Here is a 23,834-nt window from a genome sequence, read left to right on the forward strand (position 1 = left end):
ACTACCGAACAACTAAATTGTGTACGTGTGCGTACGTTTACAATTTAGATGACCAACTTTATTTTGTTGGTTGGTTACAGAGATGGGTTTCTCACTCATGAGGTGCCTCGTTTGAGGTACCTCATAAGTGAGGAACCCAAAGTTAAATTTCTAATCTTTTAGGAATACAAAGGTGAGTGTTAATATTCAATTATTTCTTTCTTATTTCTTGTGAAATCAGGATGCTGGCATTTTTCTGCAATTTCGAGGTGAATAGATACGAGAAAGGGGTAAATAGAAACGCCTTTAGGGTCAGTAGACACGAAGAAGAAGGTGAATAGCTACGAGTGAGGGGTTAATAGAAACGAAAAGGGGGTTAATAGAAATACGTTTTTTAGGGTTGTCTATCGTAGACTAGTTCATTATACTTGCTACCTACAGGCTTTAAAACTATTATAAGTATCAATTAATTATTAGAAAACCATTATAAGTAGTTATCTGTTTTTTTTTTTAATATAAATTCAAACATTAAAATAAATTAAATAATTATCTGTATTTGCTGTTCAGTAAATAATAATGACATCAGTCTAAATACTTGATTTTTATTTCAAACATTTTTAACGCAACAGCCACACAAAAGTACTGTGACCGTTGCGCCAACGCGATGTCAATATAGTTATAAAATATGTTATATATGTTAAAAAAAACATTCATTGATATTATGAAGTCTTAAAATTTAGATTTTCCATAAATATTGTAACAGAAAATTTTCTGCTGAAAGTTCCAAATAAAAAACGATGATTGTATGGGAAGTTATTTTGTAAACTATTGTGTGTTTGAAACGGGGATTCCAAAATTTTCATCCAATTTTCATACATTTTTTATCTGTTTTTATCTGGGCTGTCTGGATCCAGATAGATCTAACTTCCCATACAATCATCGTTTTTTTATTTGGAACTTTCAGCAGGGTTAGCTGAGAAAGTTAAGTCTATTTCGACGTCACCGATTGTAACCTAATGGGGCATGGGCTATGGGTATGGGTATGGGTATGGGTATTAGTATATCGTTATGGTATATTGTAAGTATATAATTATGAAGATATAGCGTAGTTTTTTCCCTTTGTGGTTAAATTATTAATTGAAAATACTTCAACTATAATTGTGTTTGTTCTCAAACACAAAAACCTACTTCAATTTACATCGTAAAATAATAAAATGCGAATAAAAATATCATCAACGTCATGATCACGATTCAACCTGTTATGTCCCACTGTTGCGCATAGCTTTTTTTTTCACGGAGGAGAAGGATAGGATCTTAATCCACCACGATGCTTCACTGCGAGCTATATTTCCTACTATGAGTAACGAGTTAGGTGTATATATACGATAGCAACCTGGACCGACAGCTTAACGTGCTCTCCGAGTCACGATGGTGAGATCAACAAAGACTGGAATCCAAACCAGAAACAAATATTTTACAAATACAAATATCCATTTCGAGCGGTAATCGAACCCGTAAACCTTCGGTGTTTAGATGTTTAGACGCCTAAACGGCACATGCACCACTAGATTGGTTGAACAGCGGTTCACATATTGTTTTTTAATGTTTGCGAATTTCACTGATTATAATGAACAGCGGTTGCTCAACATCAACGTAGTCAAACAAATTAAAAAAGAATCATCAAACTCGGTAAACGAGCTAATTATCACGAGTTACTTTATTCAAAATAGGTACTATGCTTATTCTTTCCTTTTTATCTTAAAAGGTAAGAAGAACGTTTTGTTTATTTATATGGAGTCGATTAGGTCTGAAAGTATTCCACACTAATATCGTTTCCTCACGGGTAAACTACATTATCCAGAAGTAATAAAGGTTTGAAAACATCTCGCTGTGACTCATCGTTACGGAATAGTAATGAAAAATTCAACGTGGTAAAACTGCGTGGGACGTCTAATAGAAAAAATAAGTTTATTTAAATGTAATTAAATTATGTAAACACATATCTAATTATTTATTAACCATACTTAATATTTATATTTTTTTTTTTGATATTTTTATATACTATGTTTACTACATGGAAAACATCATATTATAACTAAAAGTTATTGATCTCAATAAACAAAGTAAGCGGAAAGCTAAAAGTATTTAGTAGAGCAAACTTTAGCCGAAATAAGGTAATTTAAACAATTTTATTCAAAATAAATTGTATATCTTGTACGTGCGTAGTATATTCATTTAGCTATTATAAACGCAAAAATTTGTTAAATCTCATATTAGATATTCTTTCACGATAAAATAGCCAAACTATTTTCAATGCAGCTATTCTAGATAGCTAAAACCCTGTGAAAACGTTATTCCTAATATTCACAGGATAACTCACAATTGTTATTGTAGTGAAATTGTTTACAATGATGTCTATCTGTTTAATCAATAAGTATTAAAATTCGAAACGAATGAATCCATGAGATAAGAGCATTATTTCTTATCTTTATTGTCATTTTGCTTTGTTTTGAGGCTTTTAAAATGTATTATAAGAACATTTTATTAATCTGGCTTTAATCGTTACACAATCAATTAAATTATTTAATTAGAGTGTCGGTATCGGTAGCTGTCGGTCCCGGATGTTATACCATAGAAATCTGATAGCGATCGTTATTCATAGTAAGAAATATATTCACTAATACGTAGTGGAGCGGTGTGTCTCCGTATAGGAGAAGAGAAGCTTAATCCATGACCAGCAGTGGGATGTGACAGGCTGTAATGTTCACAAGGTACATATGTAGGAGGTACACGGAACATTTTCACCTTATTGTCTTTGATAATGCGTACTTACAGAGACAAACAAAAAGTCTAAAATAAAAAAAGACATTACGATTAAAAAATACAAGGCTGCTGGTCAAACTCGAAATAACTTATTCACATTGCAGCTACATTCTGAACCAATGGAGATGAAGACAAGTATCTGTAGGATATATAATCCCTTAACATTATTTAGATCCGAGATTATGATACTTACAATAAGAGACACTTATTCACGATCCCGAGATTAATCTCGACGTTTCAATAAATTTAAAGCTAAATATAAGTAATACATAATTGTGTTTGCTGGCAAACGAAAACAAAAACCGACTTCAATTACATCGACAAGTAACACAACGTAGGTATTATTCCTTTACCTAAGAAATCCAATCCATCGGACTTCTCTGATTTCCGTCCAATATCTACCCTACCTTTCTTGCCCAAGGTTCTAGAGTGTCTTGTTCACCAACAGCTAACACCATTCCTTTCCTTATACACTCACTCTAAGCTGGCTGATCTACCCACGAGTATTTATTTACCAACTAAATAATGACTTGGACCTTATTTTTAAATGGAGAAACGCGCACGGGTTAAAAGTTAATCCTCTAAGTCTCAAGTGATTATCGAGGGTTGTCCAAAACTAGTCAGTAGCATTGAATGAATGTTAGCGAAAAAGTGAAAAATCTAGGAATAGCTTTCGATCGTCATCTTTCTTGGTCACCTCAATTAACTAAGCTAAGCCGGAAATTGTTTGCAGCCGTCGGTTCACTCCGTCGACTCCAGTACTTTCTTCCTTTGCTTACCAAAATTGCGCTGGCACAATAAAAAATAATAAATAGATAATAACTGTGTTTGCAGGCAAACGAAGAAAACCGACTTCAATTATATCGACGAGTAATACAACGTAGGTAGACGAAAAAATAGTCAAGTAAATACGCATTATCAAAGATTACTCAAAAATTTGTAATCAGATCTCAATGAAATTTAAATGTGACCACATGATAAACATCGCCTTTCGATTAAATTAAAAATTATCAAAATCGGTACATCCAGTAAAAAGTTATGCGGATTTTCGAGGGTTTCCCTCGATTTCTGTGTGATCCCATCATCAGATCCTGGTTTCCCTTTCATGGTACTACACTTAAGATATCTCCTTTCCAACAAAAAAAGAATTATCAAAATCGGTTAATAAACTACGAAGTTACCCCCGAACATACATAAAAAAAAAATATATATATACGGTCGAATTGCGTAACCACCTCCTTTTTTTGAAGTCGGTTAAAAATACAGTGTGTACTTAAGACCGAATGACAGAAGTGAAAAATACATCTGCAATCGCAATCAAGCAATAACGCAATAAGGCCGCTGCCTCGAATCTTGCGGGCAGCGGGGCGGCAGTGGCAGTGGCGGCGGCACGGGAGCGTGGCGGGCAACGCAGACCCGTTCTTGAAACCAGCGGGTAGGTCGCGTGGCATTATAGCGGCGTAGTGTTGTGTTCGTGGTTGTGTACTCGAATTATTTGTATTTATTCGCGAACAAAATGTCTGCACAACGGCGACAATATGTTTTTGATTCAAAATTATTCCTAACGCTCTAACGCTAACGCATTCTTTACTGTGGGCAAAGTGAATCCTGCTTTTTTTTATAGACGGGGAAATGCATTTACACACTAACCCCGCCACACGAGGGTGACGGGAGTGTGGAACTCCCAGCGTATTGTGCGATGCCAGACTATCACTAAAACCCACATCTTTTTTCCGCCGACACCTTAGTGGGGACGCTATGGGATCGCTTTCGCACACTACCATGATGCCCCCCAGCGATGGCCTTTCGGCTCCGTCGAAAGGGACGCTCAACTTTTCCAAGTCAATTCCTCCGCAGTCTGCAGGAGGGAGACGAGGTCCAGGAGCTGCCCCACCATCTGAATCCGCGCGACCGTGAGGTCCAGCCCGTCCTCGGCCACCGGGTCGCAACTGGCAGCCCCGCAGAAACTGCTGGGCGCCCAGCGCTACCCAGCGGCATGCGCTTGTGCGCCTTAGAGCAGGCGAGCAAACCCACCCACCCGTCCGTCGCGTGGGGGAAGGAAAACCCACCACGTCTCCGTGCATTCTCAGCGCCACAAACACCGCCGCACCTCCATGCCAACACACCAGCGCTCAAAGGTCCACTCTGAGAACCAGAGAAGTACCCGGAGCGTATCGTCTGGTTTTGGTCCGAGGGGGCCGAAGATCCCTACTACCTGCGGCGGTTAAACCGCGAGCGGCCTCCCCTATCCTCACCTGGGGACGCGCCCAGTAGAAGTCCAGCAACTCTATCCTCCAGTAGCTTCCCCTTAGGGCCTAGGCCCCTTGGCGGAAAGAAGTGTATCCCTTCTATAGGGAAAGGAAAATAAAAGGCGAGTTTTATCGAAATTATGAAGAAAAAAGACAATGTCCAGACAAATTCTACGACTACATCAGAATGAGTGTAGAAGTCTTTTGACTATATTCTTGAAGCTATCAAACAATATAAGAAATATAATATCATAAGAATATAATAATAATAATATAAGAAAAATAAATTGCACAACACTTTAATGCTGACGCGCGGGCTGTCCCCGCTTGACTGGAGTGCACCGTGCACCGTTCGTTGCTCATCATCAATCCGCTGCCACGCCGTTGATTTTGAGGGCCGGTTCATTTGATTTTACGCCTGCGATCCTCAAGATCCTGCCGCTCCCGCGCCGCCGCCACCGCCACCCCGCTGCCCGCAAGATTCGAGGCAGCGCCCTTAGTCCCGAGTTCACCCGATCGAGCCTTTCACCGCTAAGCAGCGAAGAGAAGCTATCTGTATCTTTCTCGCTCGGGTACACTCGGCGGTCTATAGTTCACCAAATCGAACCTTTCACTTCAGAGCGTGACGTGTCAGCCTAACTTACTGCCTAGTAAAAAATGTGTATGCGGTTCGCCAAAAGAAGTTTTCACTTCAAATAGTGTTCATACTTACTTTTAATTTTATTGCGTTACAATTAGTTTATTCTATCAACTTTTTGTAACTTCTTTGAAAGGTGTAAACTTGACGCTGGTGACGCTGCGGATAGATAGAAGTATATAATAAGCGGAAAAAAAACCTAACCAACAGATTCAAGTACACGTATTAACTTAGTTAATTAGTTTTAAAATTATAAAATTAAAATCAATACGATTAAGTTATTTAATTGTTAATATTACTTGTTTGTCTTCATAGGTAATTTTCGCGACAAGCTTTTATTTCTTATACAGGGTGTCCCAAAAAGTAGTGATAAGCGGAATTCCAGAGATAGGGCACCCCTTGGGGTATCCGAATCACCCCTATGTATGTTCAGCGATTTTGCATAGTTTTCGAGTTATGAATTTTTTTATATGTTTTTGAGAATTTTCCACCTGAAGAACTTTAAAAATTTCTAAAAAAAAAAATTGAAGACTTTTTAGAATTTTTGTTTTTGTATCTATATATTCATGAGCTGTAGCTTCCCGCTTAAAAGATTCAGCTTCTTAACTTTGATGGAAATTGTGAAAATCTAAGTGTAAAGTGAAAATTTTACGTTTTGAGAACTTTGACTTCAATTTTCAACTTAGAATTAAAAATCTAAACAGGCAATTTTATGGTTTCTAATTAGGCTTAAAAACTTCTCCAGAGTCTCAGCTTTCATAATCATAAATAAAAAGTTGTACTTAATGGGGCTACTTTTGCTAAAATTTGCCTTCAAAGACATCAAGGTGGAAAATTCTTAAAATTACCAATTTGAATAAAAAAATTTTTTTTGCTCAATTTATTAATCCTTTAAGGTTAAATAGTTTTGTCGGCGCTTTAGCTGGGGCATACCTATAGGATTCGTGCGGAGGAAAATGATAAGTCCGTAGACTGAGTGATATGGTTCCAAAACGATGGTGCTCCATGCCACTTTGCAAGAATAGTCAGACAACATTTAACAGAAAGATTTAGAGACAGATGGATCGGCCTTGGAGGGCCCATTGCATGGCCGCCGCGGTCCCCAGACTTGAATTCAATCGATTTCTTTGTCTGGGGATATTATAAAGAAATAGTTTACGCTAAAACATTAGCAACGTAGCGGAGTTAAGACGAAAATTGAGGCAGGCAGAAGAAACAATTAAAAACAACAGAATAGCATTCGTAAGAGTTAATTAGTCTGTTAACCAACCAAAAGGTTGTAAGAAAACTAAGATCGAAGATTTAATAAACATTTGGAGGTTATTTAGGTTTAATTAATAAAACGAAAAGTAATCGTCTTAAAATTATTTAATATAAAAAGTTTTCAATATGTCGACCTTCGTGCTCGATACATGTTCTACATCGTCTTAAAAAGTTTTCTTTGAGTCTTACGAATGCTATTCTGTTGTTTTTGTTTCTTCTGCCTGCCTCAATTTTCGTCTTAACTCCGCTACGCTGCTAATGTTTTAGCGTAAACTATTTCTTTATAATATCCCCAGACAAAGAAATCGATTGAATTCAAGTCTGGGGACCGCGGCGGCCATGCAATGGGCCCTCCAAGGCCGATCCATCTGTCTCTAAATCTTTCTGTTAAATGTTGTCTGACTATTCTTGCAAAGTGGCATGGAGCACCATCGTTTTGGAACCATATCACTCAGTCTACGGACTTATCATTTTCCTCCGCACGAATCCTATAGGTATGCCCCAGCTAGAGCGCCGACAAAACTATTTAACCTTAAAGGATTAATAAATTGAGCAAAAAAATTTTTTTTATTCAAATTGGTAATTTTAAGAATTTTCCACCTTGATGTCTTTGAAGGCAAATTTTAGCAAAAGTAGCCCCATTAAGTACAACTTTTTATTTATGATTATGAAAGCTGAGACTCTGGAGAAGTTTTTAAGCCTAATTAGAAATCATAAAATCGCCTGTTTAGATTTTTAATTCTAAGTTGAAAATTGAAGTCATAGTTCTCAAAACGTAAAATTTTCACTTTACACTTAGATTTTCACAATTCCCATCAAAGTTAAGAAGCTGAATCTTTTAAGCGAGAAGCTACAGCTCATGAATATTTAGATACAAAAACAAAAATTCTAAAAAGTCTTCAATTTTTTTTTTTTAGAAATTTTTAAAGTTCTTCAGGTGGAAAATTCTCAAAAACATATAAAAAAATTCATAACTCGAAAACTATGCAAAATCGCTGAACATACATAGGGGTGATTCGGATACCCCAAGGGGTGCCCTATCTCTGGAATTCCGCTTATCACTACTTTTTGGGACACCCTGTATATAAAAATGAATGAAAAATGTGTTCGTAAGCGTATAACTCAACAACGCCTGGACCGATTTTACCAATTCTTTTTTTAAAATGTTCGTTGAAGTCCAAGGATAGTTTTTACGTCGAGAAAAATTGGAATAATTTCCGTGAAAACCCTAAAAACAGCCCTTTTCTTTTTCCCATACAAACGTTTTCTAACTAAAATGTAGAGTCAATTTGAACTTTAGTGCTATCCAATAAAATTCATATTAAATTACAAGCACTTGCTTCAGCCTGTTATATCCCACTACTGGGCATAGGTCTCTTTCTCCATGTAGGAGAAGGATCAGAGCTTAATCCACCACGCTGCTCCAATGCGGGTTGGCGGATATATTCCCTACTATGAGTAACGATCGCTATCAGGTGAACATGATAATAATCGGGACCGACGGTTTAACGTGCTCTCCGAGGCACGGTGGGGAGACCCACAAGGACTGGACAAACACCCAGATCACGGCAAACACCTGTATGGCCAATACAAATCATTGTCATGTGCAGGGATCAAACCCGCAACCGCCAGCGCAACAGGTACAATCCATGGCTGTAACCGTTGTGCCAACGCGGCGTCACTTAGACCTGTGCCACTTTTAAATATAATCACGTCGGTTAATAACCCGTCTATCTCTATGTTATGTCATTGAGGCACACAATTTCTAAATATTTGTCACCTTTAGGTTCCTACTGTCCCTTTAGATTATTTTCCAATCAGGTTTGAACCCTAAGTTCGCCTCTTAGTTTGAAGCCCTCTAGCAGACATCCCAGTCGAAGCGAAGATACTTTGGTCACCCGAGCTGAACCTCACACACTACCCTATCATCAGGGTGATGGTTCTTTCAGGAGAATTTCTTGCGCCGACTATAAAATAGGTAGGAACAAAAAACATTCAATAGGGGGTAGTTTCGGCCACGCGCTTACGATGCTTCTGGTGTTGTAGGCGTCTATAGGCTACGGTAATCGCTTACCATCAAGTGAACCGTATGCTTGTTTGCCGACTTTGTTATAAATGATTCCACATTAAAATACTTCTTCTTCATCTCACGGCACCTCTTCTCTACAAAGGTTGGCGACTATCATGACTATCTTAATCTTCGAAGCTGATTCTGGAGGTTCTTCAGCCAGGATGATTTCCTTCTGCCAGGTCGTCGTTTTTTTTCCTTGAATCACAAGCTAAAGAATCCGATATCCGTGTCCTCTAATTATGTGACCAAAATACTGCAGCTTCGTCTCCTTCACAGTCCTCATTATTTCCAACTTTTTATTTATTCGACGCAGAACCTCAACATTTATTATTTTAATAGTCCAGGATATTCGGGGCATATATCTGTATATCCATATTTCAAATGCTTCCAGTTTTGAACATAATGTCGAGATTAAGGTCCTGAATACGTTCAAACAGCGCACGAGTCTCATGCGGAGTTTTAGGTTAAAGCGCTTATAGCACAAAACCTTTTTCAGCTTCATAAAGGCACTACGGGCTTGTTCTATACTGAGTCGAATTTTCTGTTCGCTACTCCAGTGTTCATTTATGTAGCATTAAAATACTCACAACCCTAAATTTTCCACCACCAACCTCTATTTTATAATAGCGTTTAGCGGCAAAACAAGATTTGTCGGGTCAGCTAGTATCATATAAGTTGTGTAATGACGTTATACGTTGATAGTAAAAGTTTTAAAAGAAAAATTTATTATTTTCTTTTTAGCGCGCTTAAAATAAAAGCTTATTAAAAAAAAGTTTTTTCTCAAATTTAGTTTTTACTTTTTGTTATCGCTGTACAGATTTCTCACTGTGGTATTCTCTGCAAATCCTTTCATTTGATACCTTCATCGGCATCTTTAGAAGTCCACCATATTAGATTCAGAGCGACGTCACTTTATTTTTCAAATTAATCTCAGCGAGCCCTTTCATTTAATACGCATATTGTAGGAGAGTATAAAAAGTTAGTTCACCATCTTTACAAGTCTTCAATATTGCATTTAGAGTAACGTCACTTTGTTTTTCGAGTTACTCTCAGGAAGCCTTTTTAGTTAATACCCATATTTAAAGAAATCATAAAAAGTTAGGTCACCATTTTTAGAAGTCTGCCATATTAGATTTAGAGTAACATCACTTCGTGTTTTGAGTTATTCTCAGCAAGCCCTTTCATTTGATACCCATACTGTAGAAGTGCATAAAATCCACCTCATCTGGGATGTAGACGACATGTTGGATTTAGAATGACGTCATATATCTAAACATGCAGTTTTCTCCAAACTCGACTAGTTATAAAATTTCAGATAGTCGGTAAAAGACATATGCTACAAAATGGAGTGGATTGAGTGATTAGAATTACATACATTGCATGTTAAATAAAAGCTTTCAAAAAGATACTACGAACACTAATTGAGGTTTTTTACGTGCTTTTGGAATATTAACTGTTTAAATCGATGTAATGAATCGGGCTAGAGCAGGATCGGACGGCAGGGCGGCCGAGGCAGGGTGACAGGGCGGTATCGGCAGGGTCGGCAAGGCGGGTCGGGCGGGCGAGGCGCACGGCTGCTGCGGAGGGCGGCGGCTGGCGCGGCAGTCGCTCGCGAGCACGTGCGCATACCGTCTTGCGCTGCCGCGGTCCCTGCCGCCCGCGTCCTTATATCCCGTATCGCTCAATATTCCCATTTAAATTATTACCATTTAATCAGCTTTCTTTTTAAATACCCTTAAACCGAAAAATACTCTATGTTCAACATTTTGTTTACTGCGTGAAGTGGTCTTAAAATTATTGGGTCAATAGCAAGAGTCTTTTATCGAGATTATCTTATTACATCATTGAAATCACTATTTCGGCGGGAAATATAAGTATATAAGCAAGCATCAAAATACATTAGGACCGACAATTTAAAAAGCTTCGCTTTTTAGGGCCGTTTTTTTAATAATATATTCCGACAGCACTAACAAAAGTTATCAAACTAGATTCCTAATATAAGCGTAAGTAGGTACAAGAATTCCGCTATGCTTTGTAGAATAAATAGTCTCCAGATGTATTTATAACTGAAATAACATGAATATGCTATGTAATTATAAATATACATAAGCAATTGGCCAAGACCAATAAAGATAAAGGATAGCATTTTTTTTTTATTTTATCCAAGTATATTTTATATTTTTATTTGAGAAAAAAATCTCTAGTAGGTATTAATTTTCTAGTAGGTATACATTTAATACAAGTATACTTAACAAATCATTTTCTAATATCATTATTTTAAATTATTTATATAAATGCTTTAATAATTTATTACACTTAATTACTATAATTGATGTAATAATAATGTATAAATTTCAGTTTATAGTAATAAAACAGACATACAGTAGTCAAATAAAATTATGATAAAATAAAATGCAAAGTAGGTCACAAATTGATCATTAAAACTTTGACTTTTAATTGGGTCTTCAATTACCTTAATCAAATTTTCTTTCATTACCAGATCTAAGGTTTTTCTTTGTAGTCTGGGATATTAAGACGATATTTGTCCACAGACTTTTAAAGTTATACCAATTACTTATAGAAAGTAGACACTTAAAACTACTAAATAAAGATTAAAATATGCAGGTTATATTGTAATACATTGAATAAAAAAATATTAGATAATTTTATAAAGCGCAATTTATTTAATAGTATGTGCAATAATTAATTCCTACGTATATATATTATACCTTCATATATACATAATTAAAAGTCGAATTATAAGTGAATATTTTAAAATTGCACTAAATTTTACGAGAAAAAGAGTCACTTATATATTTTTATTTTTTGTTCATTTAAACCTCAAAGATAAAATATCAATCAAATATGCGAAGCATATTCACGGTTTTGTCAGGCTATTTTCACGGTCACTCTCATATTTATGTATGCTTCGAGTCAAAACGATTGTCAATATTGAAATTAGTAGGTAATACGTATGGCTTTGGTGTAAACCTCGAGTGAGTTATGTTCAGTAGACGGCCGAGTTAATGAACGGATATCGGAACAATGTTTCAGCGTGTAATTTATTCATTACACAGGCGTCCTCGATCAGGCCGCTACTAACGGAAAGTCTCCGCGTGATGGCTTGAGAGCTACGATATATCTACAAGTTTAACCCGCGTTAAATAATTCTATATAAATTATTCGTCTGGTTTGTTTTGTTTAGTTTTGTTTTAAGATTTAAATTGTTACACTTCTAAGTATTCTTTAATTTTTCAAGTAAGTGTAAATTAAAAGTAACACAAAAGTATGTAAAATATGAAATGGTGATGAGTGAACTAGTTTTATCAATTAAAAATGAATATATCTGCTAATTGACATTTTTCAAATATCTGAATATGGTAAAGTGGTAAAGCTATGGAGAAATCTGTGCAAGCGCGAACACTGAACAAGTGGCCCTGTTGGGTTTGTTTTGTACCACCATGTAGATTTTCAGATTTGTCAGACGAGAAGTTGTATTTAGCATATACGCAACGACAACGACAACGTGCTGTACTTCGACTACTTGCAACCGGCGTACTGTTCCAGACCTTTGCAGCACTCGTACCAGGAGAAAGAGATCTTCATTTCGCTTACGCTTTGATGGCAGTAGCCCTCGTGGTCAATCTGTTACTGGCCGCGATATACGTTTTTATTAGCCGTGCACGATCAGCATTGAACCATGTCGCCTGGTTTGTTTTGTGGACACAACTTTTAGTGAGCGCTTCTCGACGTCTTGGAGACTCTTACAATGAGTTACTCGGCTGGGCAGTTGTGCTGCAATATTTCACTCTTGCAACATTACCATTTCATTATATACTTCTAATTTTCTACAGCGCATTATCATTCGTTGCATATTTAGCGGTTCAATATTACAATGCTTCTACAGCAGAAAGTATACTTGCCGACGATTTCTATCTACAGGTACTTAATCTACGATACTTAATATATCCTATAATATATGAATTTATTGTAAGATTATTTAGTAATGAAGAATTTTTTGGCAGCAAATAGCAAACGGTTGCCTCTTATTAGGAGCAACATTGTTGGGAGGCACTGCTTATACTGTTAGTGAAAAGCAACAGCGTTCTTCTTTCCAAGAGACCAAACGAAGCTTACGAGATAAATTAACAATTGAACAACAAAGCAAAGAACAAGTAAGTTTGGTGTTGATAAAAATGTTAATGGTAGGTTATAATTTCTTCTACATGTGTTTATAGAAAAACCTTTGTAAAGCAAAAATTTGGTTTATGGGGTTGTTATGTATACCGTATTTAATCTTTTATAATATTCAAGTTAGTAGCTAGGTATATCAATACAAAATTCAGATGAACAGGTTTGTTCTAAACTAAATAATAATTCAATAATAAAAAAAAAAAAAACAAGAATGCTGTGTACATGTATTTACAGATTTATAAAGGTTTTTGTAAAAAGTGTTCAGCATTAAAATTAAATAAATAAAATAATATTTTGATGTCAAATGCTGAGGAGAATCAAGTTGTCCCGATGCTAAGCAAAAGATGGTCTGTTTCCTATAGATATAGGAGAGGGGTTGGAGTTTAATTTTTAACGCTGATGATACCGCTATAAGAATAATAATCGTTATCGGGTAATGTAATAACAAGTGGGATCGATGTCATTATATGTTTTCCGAGGCACTGTGGGGAGACGTACCAGGATCAATACCCAGACAGAAACAGATATTTGTATAAATCAGTCCCGAAGGAGAATCGGACTCACGAGCCTTGACGTTGATGTCATTTCACAGCATTATAGCATACATTACAACATTATTTACATTGGCGGTTGTTTAATAATAAAAATGAAATATAAATATCGTTAAGTTTTTCAATCATAATAGACAATTGGTGACTGGCATATTTTTCTATTTTTATACAATTAGGTCGCCAAAGAAGCGTACGGCTCACCTGATGGTAAACGATTACCGTAGTTTATAGACGCCTGCAACACCAGAAGCATCGCAGGCGCGTTGCCGACCCTATCCCCAATCCCCCCAGGAGCTCTGATCACCTTACTCACCAACAGAAACACAATACTGCTTGAAAACAGTATTATTTAGCTGTGGTCTTCTGTAAGGTACTACCCCAGTCAGGCTGCTCCATATTTTGAGCAGGACATTACCTGCTGTGCCCTACAGCTAGCATATCAGTTAAGTATAAGATAGTTTTAGATGCCTTTAAGAGTGATTTTTTTTTAGGAAAGATTACTACTATCGGTACTTCCAGAGCATGTTGCTGTACAAATGCGCCAAGATTTAGGCCTTATTGACACACAATTCAAAAAGATCTACATGTCACGACACGAAAATGTTAGGTATGCAGATTGATAGCTCTCTTTAATTTGCTATTAGTAATTAATAATAACATTTTTATTCATTATTCTAATATTAATGTGAAACCAGCATCCTGTATGCTGACATCGTGGGTTTTACAGCGATCTCTTCAACTTATTCAGCGCAAGACCTCGTTGCTATTTTAAATGAACTCTTTGCACGATTTGATCGACTAGCTGAGGTAATTGTAATTTTTATTTTTAATATGATCATATAATTAAATTCAGAAGTCTTAATAATGGTATTTTGGTGCAGAAATATCAGCAGCTGCGCATAAAAATTTTGGGAGATTGTTACTACTGCATCAGCGGTGCTCCCGTGGAGCGACCCGATCATGCTGTCCTCTGTGTACACATGGGTCTGTCAATGGTTAAAGCAATTAAGTGAGTAAAGTTAATACGTACTTCAAATATATTTGTACCATTTTAGTACTACGAATATAGTACGTACTAGTGCGATACTATATTCGAATATAGTTAGTTAGGTTCTCCTTAATGGATATTAATTAACCAATGATTTTATTCTGTTGTAATAATACTGGCTCAGTTTTTATGTTAATTGTAATATATAAGTTGTTTAAATTTTAGTCCCATTAAAAATATATATAAATTAATTAGGTACACAATTTTCGAACTACAACTTAAACGTACAAGTTAACCTTTAAACTAACCTTTAAGTTAACAAGTATTTTTTTTTTTACTTCATGTCCGTCCATATTTCAATGCTTGTAAAAATAATAATAATAATACGTACTAATAACTATCATGTATGTGACAATCCAAATAAAATTATATCCAGATAAACTATATATATAATAAAGACGTGATAATTTTTTCCGAAATCTTATTTATTTATTAACAAAAAAATATACCTATATGCGTGTCAAATACATGGTATGTAGTGTGTGTAATGTTTTTTTTTTAAATATAGATTTAATGTTTTTTTATACATAATTTAAAAAAATAGCATTCTGCACTCCTTCTTTATATAAAGTATAAGTGTGCGGAATATTATACTCCTCCGTCCGCGCAATTCGTAAAAAGGGCTACAAAGTTTTTGCTTCACGTATTAAGATATAGATTAATATAATTGTTTGTTCGCAAACGAAAAGTAGTAGACGAAAAAAATTAACAAACGCACAAGTCGTCACTATGATTTTAGAGGGTTTCCTTCGATTTCTCTAGGATCCCATCATCAGATCCTGGTTTCCTTATCATGGTACTACACTTGGGATATCTTCTTTCCAACAAAAAAAGAATTATCAAAATCGGTACATCCAGTAGAAAATTATGCGGTATAATACACTTGGGATATCTCCTTTCCAATAAAAAAGAATTATCAAAATCGGTTCATAAACGACGAAGTTATCCTCGAACATACATAAAAAATATATATATACGATCGAATTGAGTAACCTCCTCCTTTTTTGAAGTCGGCTAAAAAGTTGATTATATTTAGTTAGAGCCTGTGTGTGGGGGTCTTTAATTTATTTTCAAATAGATATGTTCAACAAAAAACGAATTCGCCCGTGGACATGCGGGTGGGTATCCACACGGGTGCAGTGCTTGCGGGAGTGTTGGGACAGCGGCAGTGGCAGTTCGATGTCTACTCGCGCGATGTGGAACTTGCAAACAAAATGGAAAGCAGTGGAATGGCTGGGTTAGTCCTAATATTATGACCGGATTTACCCGTAAGTCTAAAACTACGCTTCGTACCTACTAACTAATAAGAGTATGTTACAAATGTAAAAAAAAAAAGACTAAGACCGGACTGTTAAAACTGACAGATAATCTGCGCGTTTAATCAAACAATTTCTTTATTGCAATGGTTTATTGCGTTCATATTCTTCCACTTAATAATATTAAGTTTAAAACTACAGACTTAAAAATCAATAAATAAGGCAGCCGTAGTATTTACCTATTTTTTAAAACTGTTTGTGCCTTTTATCTTTTAAATAAGTTGTACCTAAGAAGATAAAGAAATTACAATATATTTTTATTATCTACTGAATAACTTATTCTTAACACCCGCTAACTACTGTTTCGTTCATATTGCTGTTTGGACATTCGTAACTACGTCCTTGACCTGTTATCTCTCTGCACAGTCATCTATAAAAGCCATAGCGAGACTAGTTGACGAGTTTCCGTTGTGAATTCTCCGTGCTATATTGAAGATTTATGGTTATTTTTCACATCGCAGAATTCGTTAATGAATCATTTTGTGTCCAATTATATATAACATTTGACGATAAAGATTGACCTAAATAATTTATAGCATTCCATTTTATTTCATACAAGTAGTTTGTTGAGATCAATCTATACTGGCTTAAAACAATAAAATATTATAGTGTAAATAATAAATAAAACGATTTAATCGTGTAATATCATAATTATAGGTATCGCATGGAAATAAAAAATTATTACTATAATAATTGTGTTTGCTCGCAAACGAAAAAAAAACCGACTTCAATTATATCGACAAGTAATACAACGTAGATCGACGAAAAAATAGTCTAGCAACTACGCGTTATTAAAGATTACTCAAAAAGTAGTTATCAAATCTCAATAAAATTTATATGTGACCACATGATAAACATCAGCTTTCGATTAAATTAAAAATTATCAAAATCGGTACACCAAGTAAAAAGTTATTGCGGATTTTCGAGAAGTTCCCTCGATTTCTCTGGGATCCCATCGTCAGATCCTGGTTTCCTTATCATGGTACTAAACTAAGGATATCTTCTTTCCAACAAAAACAGAATTATCAAAATCGGTACACCCAGTAAAAAGTTATTGCGGATTTCCAAGAATTTCCATCAATTTCTCTGGGATCCCATCATCAGATCCTGGTTTCCTTATCATGGTACTAAACTAGGGATATCCCCTTTCCAACAAAAAAAGAATTATCAAAATCGGTACATCCAGTAGAAAGTTATGCGGTATAATACAACGTAGGTCGACGAAAAAAGCGTCAAGTAAAAACGCATTATTAGATATAACTCGAAAAGTAGTTCTTAGATCTCAAATAAATTTAAATGGAATCAATTGGCACACACCACCTTTCGATTAAAAAAAAATTTGTCGACATCGGTCCACCCGGTCAAAAGTTCTGATGTAACATAAATAAAAAAATAAAAAAAATACAGTCGAATTGAGAACCTCCTCCTTTTTTGGAAGTCGGTTAAAAAATATAAGGAGCTAACTGTCCGCAGATCTTGTGTCATAATTGTAATTATTGCTTTAGTCTTTACAAGTAGTAAATTAGATAAAGATCAAGTATATATTAATTTATCGTAAATATTTTGCTAATGATACAGAAGAAATTATATGACTAAAATGTTTTTCAGACGCGTGCATGTGTCGGAGGTGACTTTGAGTTTCTTGAATGATGAGTTCGAAGTGGAGCCCGCGCATGGTGAGCGTCGCGAGGAAATGTTGAGACAAGCAGGTGTCAAGACCTACTTCATTGTTCGCGTTCTCAAGCCGGTCAGTATTATATACAACATATTTTTACTTAAAAGTAATATATGTTCTCAAAATTTCAATCACTTCAGCCTGTAATATCCCACTGCTGGGCATAGGCTTCTTTCCCCATGTAGGAGAAGGATCAGAGCTTAATCCACCACGCTGCTCCATTGCCGGTTGGTGGATATATTCCCTACTATGAGTAACGATCACTATCAGGTGTACATGATAACAACCGGGACCGGCGGCTTAACGTGCTCTCCGAGGCACGGCGGGGTGACCCACTAGGACAAACATCCAAATTTAATTTTCCACTTTCACTCTAATGAAATGACTGTACAACCACACACCCAAACCACGACAAATCTCTGTTTGTCCATACAAATGTTTGTTATATGCGGGGATCGAACCCGCAATCGCCAATGCAACAGCTACAAACCAGTGCTGTGACCGTTGCGCCAACGCGCCGTCAAAAAATTTCAATACACCTACCAAATTGTTTTTTTTTTTTTTGTTTTTCATAAGATTCCATTCATTGGTTGCCTGGGTAAAACTGATCTATGCCATAAGTCTACCCTTGATACTTTTAATATTTTCGGTATGAATTTTGTTTGTTTTCGGTGTACAATGATATAAGTATGTTATTATAATTCGTATATATGTATGTTATTGTAATCTTTTCGTGCATATAATGACTACCAGTCGGTCTCCTACAGGAAGGGCACCAATATAAGTTTTAGATTGCATAATAAGTACCTACTAATAATGTATGTTTGCATGTAAAAAAACCGACTGTAATTGACATCGGCAAGTAATAGAACCTATAAAGGGATAACTCATAAAATACTCGTCAGGTCTAAAAAATATTTAAATATAATCACGTGACAAACACAAGCTTTCGATCAAAAAAATAATCATCAAAATCGGTACATTCAATAAAAAGTTACGATGTAACATATAAAAGTATACTGTCGAATTGAGAACCTCATCCTTGATTGAATTTAGTTAAAAAGGTCGAAAAAATGTTGTTTTTCATATTTTTTCATTTGTTAATTTTGGTGTCACCGTAACACTTGTTGTAACAACTTCGTAAAGTTGACAAATCGGGTAGCCCAAATTACAGAGTCATGCTGGTGCTAAGATAACCAGTGCCTTTTTAACAGCTATGTTTGAAAAAGCAGAAGTTATATTTTTTAATTACTAGAAACAATAAATTGTGCCAGTTAAATGAGAAGATCCACACAGATCGAATCGAATAGATGAAGTGCAAGCGTTTAAAGTAGAGGTTTGACACAGTTTTTTTCTTAAATGTAAAGTTGTATAATATAAGAAAGTCATTCAAGAGGTCTGTCTGTCATTAGAACTGACAATGTGAAATAAAAATATTCTCCATCGTATTAAGCCTAACCAGAAAAATAAAAAAAACAAAACCTTCATAAATTATTATAATCAGAAATGAAATTTGAGTATAAATCGTATACGTATATCGAACAAAATTTAAGGTTTTTTGATCATCTACGGGCGGTTTTACGATTCGTGAAAAGTGATTTTTATTACTTAAATTCATCATTTATCATTTAAATATAAATTAACTGAAACTCAAATTAATTTTGTGGAATAGGTATCTCAGGATATCAAATATATAATGACGGAATTTGATAATTTTCAAAACAACATATATTCCTTTAATTGTGTTTTATGCTATTCTGACCTTTTCTTAATTAGATCACTCTCAGTGTATTTATTTAATTCCACGTCACACTTAAAAATATGGCTTTTTGCTAATTGGTGAGCCGTGTTTATTTTCATGTTTTCAAGAAATCAGTTTTTTTTTAATCTTTTAGCTGTGTTGTGATTTTTATTATTGCATTCTGAACTCAAAGGTATTATACCTACATCATAACAAAAAATAGTGTCAAACTGGTGGAGCCTTAGATTTTTTAACTTTACAATATTTCAATATGTAGTAGGTTTGCAAGATATACTTCTAATAATTTAATAAGCTATCCAAGTATAATACAATAAATTAAATAAACTATAGACGTCTAAATATAATTCGCCGTATTACAGTTTTAACAGGCACGTAAATTTTAGATGGATGAAAAAGTTAAAATGAAGAAAATGTTTCTGTTTTAATTTATGAGATCTGTGATAAGCACGCAAAAGACCTTGGAGATATTGATTGAGCTATAAGAAATAACATACTCACTAGACATCGATTTAAGTGATGTACTCATAGAAAAGCTAAGGCATGATTTATCACAATTAAACACTAAACGCTACTTTAAAAAAACTATTGTTTATCTTTAAATGAATACAAAATTATAAATTAGAATCTTCTGTTATCTCTATTTACTAAGCATTATATTTACTTACAAGATTACCTAACTCATACAGTTTAAAAATTTCAAGACGTAGATATTTTCAATGGTTCACAAAATATTTTTCAAAATAAAATAAAACAACAGTTTTTTAAAAAAATGATCAAAACAACAACTAAATATATATAATTTATATGTATTTCATAAATATTTATATAATCTTCACTATTATTATTATCTTTATTATATATGTTATATTTCCTTCCATATAGAGTTAATTGTTTTTAAATTATACTTCCCAGGGCTATTTATAGGTTGAATATGAAAATAAGTTCTTTTTTTGTTTTTCCCTTTATTTATTTTTCACGTTTGTTAATTTAAGTTTTAAACGGATGGATGGTCGTAATTGGCCTTTTTGATTATATTTCATTCTTGTTTGTTTTATAATTTTTTCTGTGCTGTGTACTATCCCAAAACAAAATAAAATAAGAAATATCCCTGGAAACATATATACTAATAGGTAAAGTAAAGTAGGTTTACTTTACCTATTAGTATATATGTAGGTTTTAAAAGTAATCAAAAATTAAACATGTAGTAATTAGTAGATGGGAACCACAAAAAATTATATTTAAAAAACTTTTTAACAAAAAAATTAAACCGCCAAAAATTGAAAAGCAAAAAATAATAAACCTTTTTTATTTAATCTTAACAATTAAGTTCTTAAAGTAATGTAATTATACCTAAGTAATTTTGTGTCGGCGCTAACTTAGTATAGTTACTAAACCCTACAACGGAAACGGAACGAAAGCGAACAGGACTCAAATCCACAACAGTCATAGCTGTGACTACAGCCCCAACACACAATCATAGTGGTCACTCCGACCTGTAATATCCCACTCGTGGGTATAGGCCCCTTTCCCCATGTAGGATAAGGATCAGAGCTTAATATGTTCTACTATAACGATCGATATCTGTTGTACATGATTACAACCGGGACCGACGGCTTAACATGCTCTCCAAGGCACGAGGACTGCACAAACACCCAGACCACGTCAAATATTTATTTATTTATTTATTTATTTATTCTTAATGTACACCGAAATACAGACACATATAAAGAAAGATACAATAGAAGATGTACAAAGGCGATCTTATCGCTAAATAGCGATTTCTTCCAGATAACCTTTGGGTACAGGACACGATGCAGTAGCAGCGGTTAAGGTGTGCCCAAATTAAGGAGTAAAGATCAATTATAAATAGATAAAAACTACGATATGATAAACTTACATAATTATTAAAAAAAAAAACATATAAATAAGTAAATATTTTAGTATATAATGTATGAAACACATATATACACACATACATACATACATATAACATACACATACATAATTACATTGAGGCATACATATATTTACATAGTAATATGCATAAAAAAATAATTAGATACATAAAATATACATTAACAATAATTATTTACAAATAATTATATATATATAATCATATAAATAAATGTTATTAACGATATGTAGATAGAAAATGTTTTTTAACACGTCGTTTGAAAATATCAATCGACTCTGCTTGGCGAATGTCTCGCGGGAGAGCATTCCACAGTTTTACGGCCTTAACACAAAAAGATTTGCTGTAACATTGACTGTGCGATATAGGATGTTTAAGTCTGTTGTCACCCTGAGAACGAAGGTCTAACGTACTGGGCACGTCCGAGCCAAGAAAAGTAAAAGCGACTTTAATAAAAAAATAACATAATAAACATTTTTTTAGGTATGGGGGAGTAGTGGAATGGAAAAGGATAGAGTAGAGAAATGATAGAATATGTAAGTTGCGGCGTTCTCTTATTTTAAGCCAGTAAGCTGTGCTCGATAATCTGAGATATGATCGTACTTTCTTAAACCAAATATGAATCTGATGATCATGTTTTGAAGGCGTTCAAGTTTATTAAGGAGAGTTTCAGACAGGTCAGAATAGCAGACATCAGCGTAATCAAGAATAGAGAAAAGAAGTGTGTGGGCAAGTGATATATTAGTTTTGATAGGCAAGAAATTTTTCCACTTTCTCAATGTGCCGATTGCAGCATATATTTTGCGACTGATCTCAGCAACTTGAGGTCTCCAAGAAAGCGTGCTGTCTAGAATAAGGCCTAGATTTTTGATACTACCATGAAATTCTAATTTCGAGCCACCAAAACAGACAGGAGGAAATCTGAGGAATATCTGTATGGCAAATACAAATGTTTGTCATGTGCGGGGATCGAACCTGGAACCGCCAGCGCAACAGCCACAAACAAATGCTGTGACCGTAGCGCGTCATCATAGTTGTCGTATTGTTTCACTTTTGGAGACAACTAAAGATACAAATTAGCTAGAGGACCACATTAATAAGGAATCAATTGCACTCGAAAATGCCCTTTGTCATTGTCAAAGTAGGATCCGCTATTTATAGTTCTAATATTCGGAATCTTCATAAATTCATGCTTATTGGTATAAAAAAGTTCTTGAGTTTCTGAATTAAATGGCAATTTGAAACTGGAGTCGATATTTGGTAAATAGAGTCACTACACTAAGTATATAGTAATCTATATATAAAAAAGCTAAAGGTCAGTCACTCATCACGAATTCTCCGAAACTGTAACACCTACCAACCTTAAATTTGACAGGAATGTATTACCTTATAGGGCGTAGATATTCGCTAAGAACGGATTTTATGAAACTCGACCCCTAAGGGGATAAAACGGGGCTTGGAAGTTTGTATGAAAGTCGTATGTTTTTGAAGTAAGAGACTTGAAATTTAAAATTTATACTCTATAGATGGTGAGGAGGTGTCCAAATAATGCATCGTAATATATATATATATATATATATATATATATATATATATATATATATATATATATATATATATATATATATATATATATATAAGAGAAAGGTCACTGATTCACTCATCAAGAGAACTCAAAAACCGCTAGACGGTCCATCCATCCAGGATGGACAAAGATGAAATTTGGCAGGGAGGTACTCGTAGATTATAGTTAGTAGACGTCCGTTAAGAACGGATTTTGCGATATTCCACCGCTAAGGGGGATTAATCGGGGTTGATAGTTTGTATGAAACATATACAGCAGCTATAAGTTCGCCTGATAGGTTATTTATACTGCAGCCTGAAAATAAAACTAAAAATGTGGAGTATAGAGAGGTTTTATAAAAACGACTATTAAATTATACTAAATTGTGCCTTTTAAAAAGTTACTCAGTGTGATAAGCATTTCAAGTGACTGTAATAAAAAAATAATTTGCGTTAAATATCTTAATAGTAATGTATATCTTCATAACCACGCGGACGTAGTCGCGGGCAACAGTTAGTGTATTACAAAAACAAAGTCCCCAAAAGCGTATGTGATCGATTTCCTCAAAATCTACTGAACGAATTTTCATGCGGTTTCACCAATAGAGAGAGGGCTTCAAGAGGAAGGTTCACGGAACGGCTAAGTCGATTTTGATGAGAGTTTCACTGGAAGTTTGCCGGCAAAACTTTGTGACACACTGATTTCAATGCGGGCGAAGCCGCGGACACAGCTAGTAAATATATAAATATTTTATACAGTTTACTTAGCACAACTGCCGCTTACAACTAAA

The 23,834-nt window shown here is 34.8% G+C and overlaps 1 protein-coding gene across 1 annotated transcript in view; it reads left to right on the forward strand.

Moving 5' to 3' along the window:
* The first annotated feature begins 12,418 nt into the window (after positions 1 to 12,418).
* The window catches only part of LOC123669765 (adenylate cyclase type 3), a 40,526-nt gene continuing 29,110 nt past the window's right edge, over positions 12,419 to 23,834 (forward strand). Inside the window, exons 1-7 of the mRNA XM_045603355.1 lie at positions 12,419 to 12,964; positions 13,048 to 13,197; positions 14,259 to 14,374; positions 14,463 to 14,574; positions 14,649 to 14,776; positions 15,894 to 16,052; positions 17,740 to 17,878. Coding sequence (XP_045459311.1) covers positions 12,419 to 12,964; positions 13,048 to 13,197; positions 14,259 to 14,374; positions 14,463 to 14,574; positions 14,649 to 14,776; positions 15,894 to 16,052; positions 17,740 to 17,878 — 1,350 coding nt within the window. The remainder of the gene's footprint in view (positions 12,965 to 13,047; positions 13,198 to 14,258; positions 14,375 to 14,462; positions 14,575 to 14,648; positions 14,777 to 15,893; positions 16,053 to 17,739; positions 17,879 to 23,834) is intronic.

The sequence above is a fragment of the Melitaea cinxia genome, chromosome 3 (genome assembly GCF_905220565.1).
Source record: "Melitaea cinxia chromosome 3, ilMelCinx1.1, whole genome shotgun sequence".
Classification (NCBI taxonomy): Eukaryota; Metazoa; Arthropoda; class Insecta; order Lepidoptera; family Nymphalidae; genus Melitaea; species Melitaea cinxia.